This window comes from Loxodonta africana, chromosome 1 (genome assembly GCF_030014295.1).
Source record: "Loxodonta africana isolate mLoxAfr1 chromosome 1, mLoxAfr1.hap2, whole genome shotgun sequence".
NCBI classification, from domain to species: domain Eukaryota; kingdom Metazoa; phylum Chordata; class Mammalia; order Proboscidea; family Elephantidae; genus Loxodonta; species Loxodonta africana.
The window spans coordinates 115,323,366-115,337,658 of NC_087342.1; the positions used below are offsets into that span (position 1 = coordinate 115,323,366).

General features: G+C 37.7%; 1 protein-coding gene across 1 annotated transcript in view; it reads right to left on the reverse strand.

The window, feature by feature from the left end:
* PKHD1 (PKHD1 ciliary IPT domain containing fibrocystin/polyductin) overlaps window positions 1-14,293 on the reverse strand; it is a 595,384-nt gene that overhangs the window by 206,670 nt on the left and 374,421 nt on the right. The window contains exon 52 of the mRNA XM_003404439.3: window positions 13,312-13,449. Within this exon, the coding sequence (XP_003404487.2) occupies window positions 13,312-13,449 (138 nt within the window). The remainder of the gene's footprint in view (window positions 1-13,311; window positions 13,450-14,293) is intronic.

Here is a 14,293-nt window from a genome sequence, read left to right on the forward strand (position 1 = left end):
CCTTGGCCTCCCACATGTACTACTCTACTTGTTGCCATTGAGTCAACTCTGACTCATGGAGACTCCATGTGTGTCAGAGTAGAACTGCACTCCCTCAGCTTTTCAATGGCTGATTTTTTGGAAGTAGATCTCCAAGCCTTTCTTCCAAGGTGACCTTTTGGTTATCAGCTGAGCACATTAACAGTTTGCCCCACCCATGGACTCCTGCTACTAACAAGCGGACACTAAGCCTGGTTTGCTCCTGGGAGACAGGACTTCTAGCTTTCCTGAACCTTCTCAGATTAAAGGGCAGCCTGATGCTTCCACCCAACTCTTTCTCTCTCTTTTACTAGGGTCATGCTTGCATTGTGTTCTGCCAGCTCTCCTAGCCTTACCAAGCTCCCTATTTCCTTTCACACTGGTTTTTCCCCTAATAAAATTCTTGCACATTTAAACACTTCTTGGCATCTGCTTCTCATAGGACCCAGACTAACCCAGGGCACTTGGACCTACTGAGAATAAAGGCGCAAGTTGAGGAGGAGTTAAGTGCAGCAGTAAAGAGTAACTGCTGCAGAGGCAGAAAAACGTGTTTGTGGCTCTGTCTTCTGCTATGACTGATTGTGTGTTCCTGCACAAGTACTCTTACCTCTCTGGGTCTGTTTCTTTAAGCATAAAATGGAGATAATAACAAAGGTCACTTCATCGGAGTGTTGTGATGGCCGCATTTGGTGATGCATGAAAACTGCTCAGCACCATGCCTGCACATGCCGAATGCTCAATAAAGGATGAATGGCATTATGTCCATTTAAATTTGAATATTATTAATTGACATCAACTAATAATAAATTTTTTTTTTTTTTTTTATTAGTTGACATCATTGTATAGAGAATGACAAGTAAAAGTTACTGACCTTCTAGTTAGGGTGAACGGCATGTAAATTTAAATTATATTACTATTAGTTGAGGTCATTGTACGGATGAGGACAAGAAAAAACTAATAACCTACTTGTCCTTTCTTTCCAAGAACTACTGACTCTAGATAAATGTTGTATGTCTCAAAATATGAAATAATCAAATTTAGCAATGTTATAACCACAATTTTTTGGATTCTGTGTCTTTAAACGTAGACGAAATGGCTCAAAATATTTCCTCTCTCAATACTTCACCCTTTAATTGAATATACTATTAAATAGGCAGTACGGTGCTATGAAAAGAACACAGGCTTTAGGGTCAAAGACTTTCTGGGTTAAAAAAAGACAAAATGACTAATTATTTGGAGGAAATTTTACTAGACTTTTTTCCACTCTCCGAAGAGAGAATTTATGAAGGAATTTTTAGAGTGCCTACAATGTGCACATAGGTGTAAAAGATTCAAAAGAAGCAGAAAAAAAAACTAAATGTGCTTTAAAGAAGCTGACAATTTAGTTGGGAAAACAAAACATACAGTCAGGAAGCCAGTTGTAAAAACTGATTAAATACCGCAAAAGTATTTTTGATCAATATTTCCCAGCTGCTGTTTGTTGGCCTATTAGACAAGTGTTTGTCACTTCACACCTGCTCCTTTTTCTGACCAATCCCCGCCCCCATTCATTCTCCTTCATTCATGCAACACATATTTATTTTTTCCCATGTGCCGGGTCTATGTTAGAGGATGGAGAAATAGCACTAAATAAGGCAGATTCAGTGTCTGCCTTCACCTGGTATCTAGTCTATAGAGAAAGACATGCAGTTCATTACAGATAATTTAAATAGATTATCAGTGGTATAATTTGGACTGGGAAGTATGAATACAGATCATTATAGTTCAGTAGACACTCAGAGCTGCCATCATTTGTGGAAAACACAGGGAGATACGGATTAGCTAATTTAAACTACTTCTGAGGAGGGCAAGGTTAAGAGCTGGGAATTATGCATTTGTGAGGTACCCACCCACTGTGGAGAAACACACAAGATATTCACCTTTTTATTGTTATGGCAGGCACAAAATCTTACTGGAAATTACAGAGCCTATGAAACTTTCTACTCATTCCATTGGTTTCCACATTTAAATATCAGACAAATGTCAATGGGGAAAGGAAGTTTTTGGGGGCAATGCGAGAATTATTAGAGAAAAATAAAGCAGTTTAGTGTGGAGGGGAGAGGGAAATTCAAACAAATTTTTTTTTTTAATGCACTGTAGACAGGAAGAACAAAAGCAGCCAACAAAAACCCTCAGATTATATAAAGGATGCTATGTGAAAGAATCAACACAAAGCCAGAACATCAAGTCATATATATTCCAGCCTCTCTTATATGTATGCTTCCAAGATGGGATTCTCCATTTGTCTTAGTCAGGATTCTCTAGAGAAACAGAGTGGTTAAGTGCTCAGCTGCTAACCAAAGGTCAGTGGTTTGAACCCACCAGCCACTTCCACAGGAGAAAGGTGTCATAATCTGCTTCCCTAAAGATTCCAAAAAACCGAAATCAAACCCACTGCCATCCAGTCAATTCCAACTCATAGAGACCCCGTACAGTTTCCAAGGCTATAAATCTTTACAGAAGCAGACCACCTCATCTTTCTCCTGTAAAGATTACAACCTTGGAGACCCTATGGGGCAGTTCTACTCTGTCCTATAGAGTCAGTATAAGTCTGAACAGCAATGGGTTTGGTGCGGTAATATATCAGAAAGAAAGAGAGGACAACTTTATAGGGAAGTTAGGAGTGTTAAAAGAGACAAAGCAACTAAGACAGTGCCTGGCACATAGTGGGTATTATCAATACAAATATCACACACACGTAGAGAAAGAGAGAGTGATTGATTTTAAAGAACTGGCTCAAGAGACTGTGGGGGGCTGGCAAGTCCAAAATCTGTAAGTCAGGTGACAGGCTCGAGATTCCTGCAGTGTTGTTTATGTCCCAAAATCTATAAGTCAGGTGACAGGACAAGAGTGAAGAAGTTCTGACAGAGTGTCTATTTATAATCTGGAAGCAGAATACACCCTGGAGAAGACTCCCTTTTTGCTCTTATAACCTTCAATTGATTAAATAAGTCCCACCCACATTCCAGAGGATAGCCTGCCTTACTTAAAGTCAACTGATTTAATCACATGTAACTACTTCATAATAGCACCTAGTGTTTGACCAAGTAACTGGGCACCATAGCCTAGCCACGTTGACATGTAAAATTAACCATCATGCTACCCTAGGGAGAGGGTAAAGAGGAATGGTGAAAGGTGCTGCCCCTGAGTCAGACAGCCTGGGTTCAAATCCCAGACCTACCATTTTCTTGCCATGTGACCTTAAGCAAGTTACCAAGAACACCTCCCCCTTCAGTAAAAAAGGGAGGATAACTTTATAGGGAAGTTGGGAGCGTTAAAAGAGAGATAAAGTGCCTAAAATAGTGCCTGACACATATTGAGTGTCATCATTACTAATATCATCATCAACTCAAGTTTAGGAGACACAGAGGTTTGATAAGGAGTCCAGCACTCAAACATCATGAAAGTCATAAATGGCATCTATGTCAATGGTATGTGGAACAGCAAGTGGAGATGAGAGTAATCCTGCAATTCAATCATGCGATAGTTTATCACTCAGCTGAACAGCACTGTGGTGGTTTTGAGAATTATATAGCTTTTATTTTTGTCAGCTCTTGTTTAACCTATGCTCACAATGGACATGTAATTTAAGACAGAAAGCATAAAGAAGGCTGGAGATGAAACACATGTTAATGAATGCATAAAAATTCCATAAACTCATTCTGAAGATAACCCTCACCGTATCTGCCCAATGCATTGATAGGATCAGAGATTTTATACAGCATATCAAGGTGTTACTAGCACTTAGAAAAAAAAAAAAAAAAAAACTACGTTAAAGGGAGAAATCATGAAGCCAATTATGTATATTCAATTTCCTTTTTTTTTATTAGGAATAAAGCCCTCCCATGTACCAACTTTATTATTAATAAGGAAGTTTAGAAATAATATTTTAATTACAAATGTATATCAGGAAACCCTGGTGGTGTAGTGGTTATATATATATATGGAGCCCTGCTGGCTCAGTGGTTAAGAGCTCAGGCTGCTAAACAAAAAAGTCAGCAGTTCAAATCCACCAGCCAGCTCCTTGGGAAGACTATGGGGCAGTTCTCCTCTGTCCTATAGGGTGGCTATGAGTCAGAATTGACTTGACAGCAACGGGTTTTATATATATGTATATATATACAGAAAAACAAAAACTAAAACCTTTAACCACTTAATCTGAGCTTATCATTTAGGACAAACACTACTTTAAAAAAAAAAAAAAAAAAAGGCTTTCTAAAGCCCAAGTTGTAAAAATCCCAATCATTTAATCATGAAAAATCATTTTAATACTGTAACACATACAACATTATGTGTAGGTATAAAGTGTAAGTCTACACTTTAATATACATTCAGTCATCACCAAACACAACAAAATGTCATGTTTGAATGTATTTGTTGTCAAATCATACTTTCCTCTACAAAATGAATTCAAAGTATATTAAACTTCATGATTCATTTGTTAAAGGAAAAAAAGTCAAAATTTGTTCTTGTCTATTTATTACAGATGTTATTAAAGACTGCACAAAATGAAAATTTAAATCAATCTCTTATAACAAGCTTATATATAATGAATCTCTTTTCTTAAAATGTTTTTGCTTTTACATGTAAAAATAATGGAATTATTACTAAATGTCTAAGAAATTTTATACAACTGTGATAGAGGTTCATGAGTAAAAAAATAAAGTTTGGGAGACACTGATTTAAAAAATATTAAAGTAAAGCTGATTTTTGTAAATGTGTTTTAAAAAAAACCTACTGCCGTCAAGTCAATTCCAACTTACGGTGAGACTACAGGACAGAGTACAACTACCCCATAGGGTTTCCAAGGAGCGGCTGGTGGATTCGAACTGCAGCCGAGCTCTTAACCACTGCCCACCAGGGCTCCTTTGTAAATGTGTTAGTAGAGACTAACAGAGGGCCCAACGGGACAGAAGAACTGTTTCATTGTATTAGTGTTTTGCTTAAAAACCCATATATTTGAAAATAATGTGATGCTTTACTACCAAAGAACTAATATCCATCAGAAAATAGACCTATCTTTCTATGCTTAACCTCATTTTGAAATAAGAATTATTGAACTGTGGGCTGCCAGCCTTATCAGGGACTCTCTGATCAGTAAAATGGAGTTCGACATTTCCCGGATGGGTAAAGGATAAACCTTTTAAGCTTTTGCTCTTAAAGTTAAGTATATACGATGCTTAAAAGTTACACGCCTTTGAAGTCATCTTTTTATTTTATCAGAACTAATTTGACTAGATGAGTGTCAGTGTAAAAAAAAAACGAATGTGTTACCTGATGATCCACGTTAGCTAATTTGCAAACCTTCATCTATTTTGTAGGTATCTATGTACACTTAAATATACACATATATGTTTGATTTTTTTGTATTATTTTCTAATCATAGTTAAACTTGGAAGAGGGCATTTCAGAATATATATATAGAATGTGTATATATTTATATATATAATGTATAGGCACACACACATAACAACACACACATATTCTACTTAAAATATTATTTCTAAACAAACATCATCACACAAGATTCTTTCTGGCTGCTCAGTGGGACTGAGCACTAGGTATTGTGGCTTTAGGCTGGAGGATATGTTTTAATCTATACTTTTCTCTGGTTTTTTCCTTCTTATTACTTAATCATCCAGTGAACCTTACAGAACTGTCAGTTTGGAAGGCAATAAACTGTGTATGGATTTTTCTTCTTCTTTAGGACTAAAAAAGTCCCAATCATGGAAGCAATGAAAGAAACGTCCATACACCTAGTACTTCATTTCCTGACAATCAAAGTCATGTGCTAATGATGACCTTAGGCTCCTGGCTACAAATGTGAGACAGGCTGACAAATAACCATCACTGGTCCTGCAAAACAATAAGTGACAAGTTTTAGGATAAAAATCCAAGTTCTTAGTATAATTACTGAGCAACTAGGCAGTGCACCATGTGACCTGGTTAGGCAAGCCAAACAAACAACAAACCACTGAGTCCCCAGAGCTACCAATGTGTGGAACATATCGTTGCTTACTTTAGGAAACAAATAAGATTATGTTAAGTTTTAAAGAAAGACATTTATTGTTACTAGTTATCTCTCTGAAATTTTCCTACAAACCATCGCAAGAGAATTTTTCATTTGAAATTTCAAATGTACAATATTAAAACACAGTCTCCATCGAGTTGAACAATTGAGTCAATAACACGTTAACATCATTAATACCTAAGATAACAAGGAACACGTACTAAAGCATAGAACTGATGTCCCATCTAACAGGAGACACTGATGAAAGGAATGGGTTCAAACAGCCATTCCTGAATAACAACTTAAAATAATAAATCAATATTTATTGAACAGGCTCTGAGGAAGGCATTTTTTTAAATCAGTTTTCTTGTCTTAAAATGGCTATAAAAATTAAAAATATTTTGAATTTGTACAAGATCACCAACTTTTTCAAAGTATCTTTACATTTGTTTTGTTCCTTTCATAAAAAATAAAATAAACTTATTGTGGTCATTTATACATAAACACTATAATTCCTTCCTCACAGATACAGACATTTAAGTATAGGAAGACTCAATATATTACAAGAAAAAGGCAGTGAGCTGAAAGATAGACCTAGATATACCCATTCATTTATGTATACGTTAATCAGTCATACAAACATTAGAAGACTACTATGCACTAGGTATGACACAAAACATTCTGAAGAAGCCTATCATTTAATGGAGAGAAGACCTTCATGAAAACATACCATTTAATAACAATAAAATGAATGCAATAGTGATGACATGAATGAGTAAGATGGACCAGAAGGAAAGAAACACTGAAATCTACCGAATGGAGACAGAAAAGGTTTCATATATAGTAAAGGCAGTACTAGGGCAAAGACTTGAAAGTATTTAAGGTACCTATAAGTTCTAATCCTGGTCCTGATGTTTACCAGCTATGAGATCTTGGAACAAATGAATAATCTTTCTGGATCTCAGCTTCCTCATCTATACGGTGAGGCAGATGATTCAGACAATCTCTAAGGTCTGCAATATCACAGTTATAAGTCTACTGTTGGAGAACTTCCCAGAAATTGTATGAGTTGCTGAACTACAATATTCATGAAGGTCCTAAACAAATTTCTGCCTTGTTAAAGTCATACTCGTGAGACTATCAAAAAGTAGCACTTGGCCTCATTTTTATTCTTTAATGATTTAGAGGGCAGCGCAACGTATCTCAAAATCCAGCCTATACCAGAAAACTTATGTCTGTAGTTGTTGTGTGCCATCAAACTGATTCTGACTCATAGTGGCCTTATAGGGCAGAGCAGAATTTCCCCATAAGGTTTCTTAGGCTGTAATCTTTACAGGAACAGATCTCCCAGTCTTCCTCCTGTGAAGCTTCTAGTTGGTTCAAACCACTGACCTTTTCATTAGCAGCCAAGTGCTTAACCACTGCACCACCAGGGCTCCTAACTCATATCTACTATTTACTATTCTGCAGCTACAGTGGCTATCTTCCTGCCATATGATTATTTATACAAAGCACATTCCTACCTGAGGACTTTTGCATTGGCTCTTCCCTCTTTCTGAAAACCTCTTGTGCAAATTTTTGCAGAGCTAGCTCCTTCTTATCTCTGTGGTCTGAGGTCACAATGTCTTTTCAGAAAGATTTCTATTATCTAACATATGAGTGGTAACACCCAACTTGAACCTCTGTTCAACGTATATACTTACTTAGTTTCCTTCAGAGCTTGACTTGTTATCTAAACTTATTCTCTCCATTTATTTTAATATTCCATTGTCTGTTTCCCCTGACAAAACAATGCAAGCTCTGTGAGAGCAGGGATCACTGCTGAATACTCAAGTGCCAGGAACAATGCCTGAGTTGGCATTGTATAAAAGACAGAGAGAAGAAAAAGGAAGGAAGAAGAAGGGAGGGACAAAGTGAAGGAAAGCAAATCTATGAATAACCTAAAAAAAGAAAACCATTTCTGTAGAATCAGTTCAGTAGAACTGCCTCATAGGGTTTCAAAGGAGTGGCTGGTAGATTTGAACTGCTGACCGTTTGGCTAGCAGCAGAGCTCTTAACCACTGTGCCACCAAGGCTCCATATGCCTACTGGATATTACTAACTACACATCTCTTTGAAATCTAAGCTTGAGATACATGAGTCTATGTGCTTAACAAACCATTGTATAGAACTTACTATGTGCCAGATACTGCTCAAGCATTTTAACAAATATTACCTCATGTAATTGTCATAAAACTCTATGTAATAGGCACAATTATTATTCCTATCTTAGTAATAAGGAATCTGAGACAAGGCTAGTTTATGTAACTCGCCCAAAGTCACTCAACTATTAAGCGGTGGAAATGGAATTCAGCCTTGGTACCAACACTGACCCAGATTTTCCAATAAGACACCTCACACCAAACAACTCCTCACCTCATTTCAAAATGAAACTAAATTCTATTGATTTTTACCTCCTAAGTATTTCTCTAATTCATTCTTTCTTCTTTAGCTCCAGCACTTTAATTCAATCCCTTACAATTTCTTTCCAAAACAACTCAGTAGCCTTCTCACTTTTTACCATGCTCCTAAGTCTTACCTCTTCCAATCCATCCCCCACACTGCCAGGAGTAATATATCTAAAACCAAATCTAATCATGTTGCTTGCAGCCTAAAACTATGCAGGTTACCCCACTCCCTTCATGATAAAATCAAAACTCCTCAGCATGGCACATAAGGTCAAGCAGCCTCACCTGCCACCACCATTCCAGATGAATCCTACAATCCAGACATACTCATTCTTTACAATTTACTGAAGGTATAGTCCACAAATATGTGCCTTTTCAAATCTCTTCCTTATCCTAAGTCCCCTCGAGGTTTAAAGGGGTGACTCTTCCAATTATGATTTTACTTGTTTTTCTCCACAGTTTTATAGGGACACCTTCTGAAAACTAGGGCACATGACTTCTTTTTCTGTACATCCAACATCTCCCACAGCACTTGGCACATGGTAGACAATGAGTAAATTACATGATGAATGAAAGAACATACACACAAGTGAAATGCTTTAAGCTCATCTCAAGTGTTTTATCAGACTAATGAGATAACCACCGAACAAAGAGTGAAATTGAGTTTGGCATTTGCTGGAGCCCTCTAAGCAAAGCTTTGATCATGAACTTCCGTTTTAATTCCAGCCTTCCATGATTCTACTCTACTTAAAGTCAATTGACACACTTTTTGCCAGCACCACTTGCCTCAAAAGCAGAACCACCAAGAAATGTAATTCCACAACGTTGGGACGTGGATCAAATGGCATCAGATATATTCTGGCACCTCTCTGTGCCAATGTCCATTTCTATTAAGCTTGTTTACTAACTAGTCTCATTATCTATTTCATGTCGGAATTTCTTTAGGGTGTGGTAGAATTGGACAGATGGGTTGAAAGTCTTCCTTCAGGCATAATACACATAGAATTGGGCAGATGGGCTCCAATAAGCAACCTCTAGGCCTGGAACACATGGACAAAGGAAGGAGAAAAAGAATACACCATTGTCTAGTAATGGGTAAAAATAGCACTGAGAATAGACACATTTAAAACCTAGATTTTAAATGCGTAAAGCAAAACAGCATCATTTCCCTTCAAAGGTACAGATTTTCAGGAAACAAGTTTTATATTATAGTAATAAATGACCTCAGAAACCTAAAAATAACTTACCAAAAAAAAGACCAATTTTAGCAATAAACCCACTGCCTTCAAGTCGATTCCAAGGAGATATCAAATGAAGAAATGTTTCTTAGTAATAAGAGACAGGTCTTGGTCTCAGTTAATACTTCTATCAGTTAATTGGAAGAGGAGCCTATAGAATATTAAATAAATGGGCAAATGATATTAATATGAGAAGAAAGGATTGATGTTCAAAAGGATTTCCCCAGGGTCAAAAGAGGACTGAAATCATAAAATGAAGAGATAAATAAAAAGTATTGCACTTATATCCCCCTAAAACTCAAGGGAAAAATAAGCCTACACAAATGTATGATGTAGATAGGTATTTGACAGTACATATAAAAAAGACTAGGAATTAGAACTGACAACATAGTTGGAGGCCCAAAAACATGACATAGCTGGGGGGAAAAAAAAAAGTAGTTTAAACAGTTTAACCCGTGTTAATAGAAGACTCATATCTGTTGTGGTAGTGGGATGCTAACTATGCTGGAGAGCTTCTATTTGTATCTCCATTTCCAGGTTCTACCCTTCTCCATTCAGTGCTGCTCCCCAGAAGGCTCCTTACCTGTATGCACTATATCAATGAGCATTCTTTTACTCTAGCTTCCATTTGGGTTTGGCCAAATGGGGCCCAGGCAGGAGGCAAAAGGGAGGAAAGAGAGTGAGGTCAGGGTATTTAGTACCATAGGTCCCTCCTTGGACCTATAGCTGGTTGAATTCCTCTAGAAAAGGTCATGGCTCAGCCTGGCAACCAATTCCACATATCCTTCTCCACCTCTACATTCCAGGTGTGACTCTCTTCTCTTCCTCCTTTAGGAAAGGGGTGGTAAGTATACCCTGCTATCACGAGTTCCATCCCACCTAGATTTTTGTAAATAGCCCCTTTATTAAAATATCCTGAAATTATCCAATTCAATATGTCTATTTCCCTGGATGATAAAACTAACATTTATTGAATACCGACTATATGCCAAAACCTGTGCCAAACACTTGGTATGTGGTATTGAATTTGATGTCTTCAACATCTCTCTAAAGTAGTTCCATTGTTTCCCCACATACTATGCAGATGAGGAAATGGAGGTGCCCAGAGGTTTACTTGATGAAGGTCAAACAACAAGTAGGTGGCCAAGCTGATGTGATCCCAAGCCATCTGACTTAGAGCCCATGCTGTTAACCCCTATCCTCATCTCATTCTGTTCTGAATAGTTCAGGTCCCACCTGGGAATAGTTCTTTCACTCTGTCTTCATACTTTCAGAGGTGTGGTTAAAGGCAACGCTGGGAAGAGTGAGAAGTCCTCGCATCTCTGAGAAATATGGAGGGGGTGCAAATTGGTAAAATCTTCCTGGATAGCAGTTTGGAAAAATGTATCAAGAACCATGAAAAAGGATCTTATCCTTAGGCCCAGTAATTTCACTTATAAAAGTCAATCTTAAGTAAATAATCAGAGGTATAAATAATGCTAGGTTGTTTACTGCAGAGTGCTACAGGAAAAAAAATTGAAAAAATAAACAATTCTATTGTTCAACAATAGAAAAATAGTTAAATAAATTATATATATGTATATATTCATATATATGTTATGGAGTATTAAAGCTATTAAAATTGTGGCCTTGAAGATATGAGTTAAAGAAATTCTCACAATGTTAATATAGGATCAAAAAAGGTTATCAAACTGTATACTCTACATTTTAAAGTGTCTGTGTTTACATATGCTTGTATGTGTAGTGCAAAAAAATATTTTAAGATAAAACATCAAAATATTGACTATGGTTATCTTTATGTTCTGGGAATATGCATGATCACTTAATTTCTTTTGTAGAATGTTCTATTTGTTTTTTGTATTCTCAAGTTTTGTATGGTAGGCTGAAAAAACAAAAATTATTTTAAAACATAAATAAAAAACTATAAGCCATGGTTAAAATAATATTATTAGGTGCTGTTTTGTTGAGTCGGTTCCAACTCATAGCGACCCTGTGTACAACAGAACGAAACACTACCCGGTCCTGTGCCATCCTCATGATCATTGTTATGTTGTTAAAATAATAGGAACCATATAACCTAGAAAAGAGGAGATTCAAGAAAATGTGAATGAAGAGCTATCGAAGGGAAGGGGGTTGCATACTTGCCCTGTATGACTCAAGTGGCAGAACGTGAACACACAATACTTAAAGGAAGACAAACTTTGGCTTAATACAGGGATAAGAATTCCAAGAGGATTTCAAAAAATGGCAACAAGTTGCCTTGAAAGGTGTTTTTTTTTTTTTTTCTGTCACTGGAAGTATTCAAGAATAGGCTCGATGATTTTTCAGGAATCTTCTTACTGTGATGTAAGGTTTGGACAGGTAGTTATGCCTAGAATTTTCTCCCACAAGAGATCCTAAACTTGGGGTGCTTCTGAACAAATGACATGTGAATATTTCCTCACCATGAGAGATTTATTTCTTAGGGAAAGGTTTTAAGAAGGGATTCTGGGCATTCTCTTTTAGTCTTCTTGTTGGGTCAAAACAGAACGCCTTACTAAGTTCAAACCTAGCTCCTCTGGAATCAGGGTACATGTCTCGTCACCATTACATCATTATTGTCTAGAATAGTTCCATGTATGGGGCCTGCCCAAAACAATTTTTTTTTTTTTTAATTTAAGTAAGCCAGTGTACCAGATCCAGTTAATGCACTACCCCAGATCTCACTTCCCAGCTGGGTGAGCATTATCTCCTAGCATCCACTGAATCTCTGGCCCCTCCGCTAGCTGCCCAGAGAAATAGGGAACATAACAAAAAAAGATAGGGGAGTTAATGGCTTTAGGGTAGGCTTGGACCAAGAAAGGCAGGAGATCAGAAGGATCTGCGGTGAATTGCTTGCCCTTCTCCTGCACCTTCCTCCCCATATTGTCCCAAGATTTGTGGTTCTATAAGGCTTCTTCCAAGGCATCTCACATAACCAGTAACCACCACGTTTTCTTGAGAAGCTGTGGCCATCTTGCTTCCCTGCTTTTTCTCCCTCATTTCTCTTTCCCTCTCTTGCTTCTCTGGGATTGTTTGCCCCAATAAAGTTTTGGCACATAACCTTTGCTGCAGGGCCTGTTTCCCAAGGTAGCGCGTTCAGACAACAATTGAAATTTTATTGTAAGTTCTTTGACAAGAGGATATCAAGTTCAACACGAATTCAGTGATTTGTCCTGAGAGAGTGAGCCACATGTAAATTCCGATATAGAGAAAAAGAGGGCAAATCAAGGTGTAGCCTAGAGAAGACAGAGAGTCCTGAAATGAGCAGTAGTATGAAGATCCTAGGGTTCAAAACATGTTCTAATGACAATGGTCTGATGATATGGTATGACAATAGGTAGGCAAGAGAGAATGACCAGTAAGAGCCAACTCTGCCCAATCTAAAGCTTCCCTAGGGAAAGCTTTAGTAGTCAACTCACTCCTTGATTTAGCCGTCCCCAAGACCCATTAAGCAACCCAGAGCCCCTTCTCACAGACAGACCTTAATTCCCATTTAAGCTTATGCCCTTATGCCCCAGTCCTTATGCCCCTTACTCACCGACTTTCAGCTCCCCGCCTGCAATGACTATGCATGCCACACTCAGAACGTTGCTTCTGTCCACAGGGAATTCTAAAGTCCCCTTCACATAGAGGCCTTTGAGGAGTGGAAGATCTATATCCACAAGGACAGTTCTGTCTGCAGAAGAAAAAGAAATTGCTCAGATATATAACCTAAACAAGAACCACCTTCTGCTCCCAGTGATTTTACTCTGAGGTTTTCCGGGCAATTCAGGAGATGCCTTAGTTGCTACCTCTGCCAGGACAGGTATAGCAACCGGAAGAAGAGTCTGCTAAAGGCTAGGTCTTAATAAAAAGACAGAAGAAAAAAAAAAAAAAAAAGACATGATTAATACATTCTGCTATCGCTTAACACGTCAAATGTTATGGACAAAAGGTACTACTTATGCCCCAAACGAATGTTCTAAACCTACTTCAGTGCAAACGCACAGGGAAGCTCTCTTGTCCTTGCCCCTGTCCCTTTACTTTGTCTCTAGTTTCAGAAGGGCAGTTTCACTAGATATGACCTTGGCCTTTGAAGTCTGACAATTTGGATGTGAATCCCAACTCTGCCACTTACTAGCTGTGTGGGACAACACAGTTTTCTGTGCCTCAGTTACCCCAACCACAAAATGGGCATAACAATAAAAATACTTTATTCATAGAGTTTTTTTTGGTGAGGGTTACATGAGTTAATACATCTAAAGTGCTTAAACAGTGCCAGTAAGATGTTCCCACTCCCCCACCTCCCACTGTATAAGGCAAAAGGCCTGGTAAATGCTCAATAAATATTGGTTATTATAATTATTTGCACTGTCGTCCATTAGCTTGGCATGCTTACAGAGCTCATCAAGCAACTTAAAACCACTATTCTTCATCTCCTCTTTCATAAAAGCAGTTTCCAAATAACATCAGAAGACATAATCATGGATTTTGACTGAAGGTAACAATAGAGTAACATATGAATAATAAGTTCTCATTTA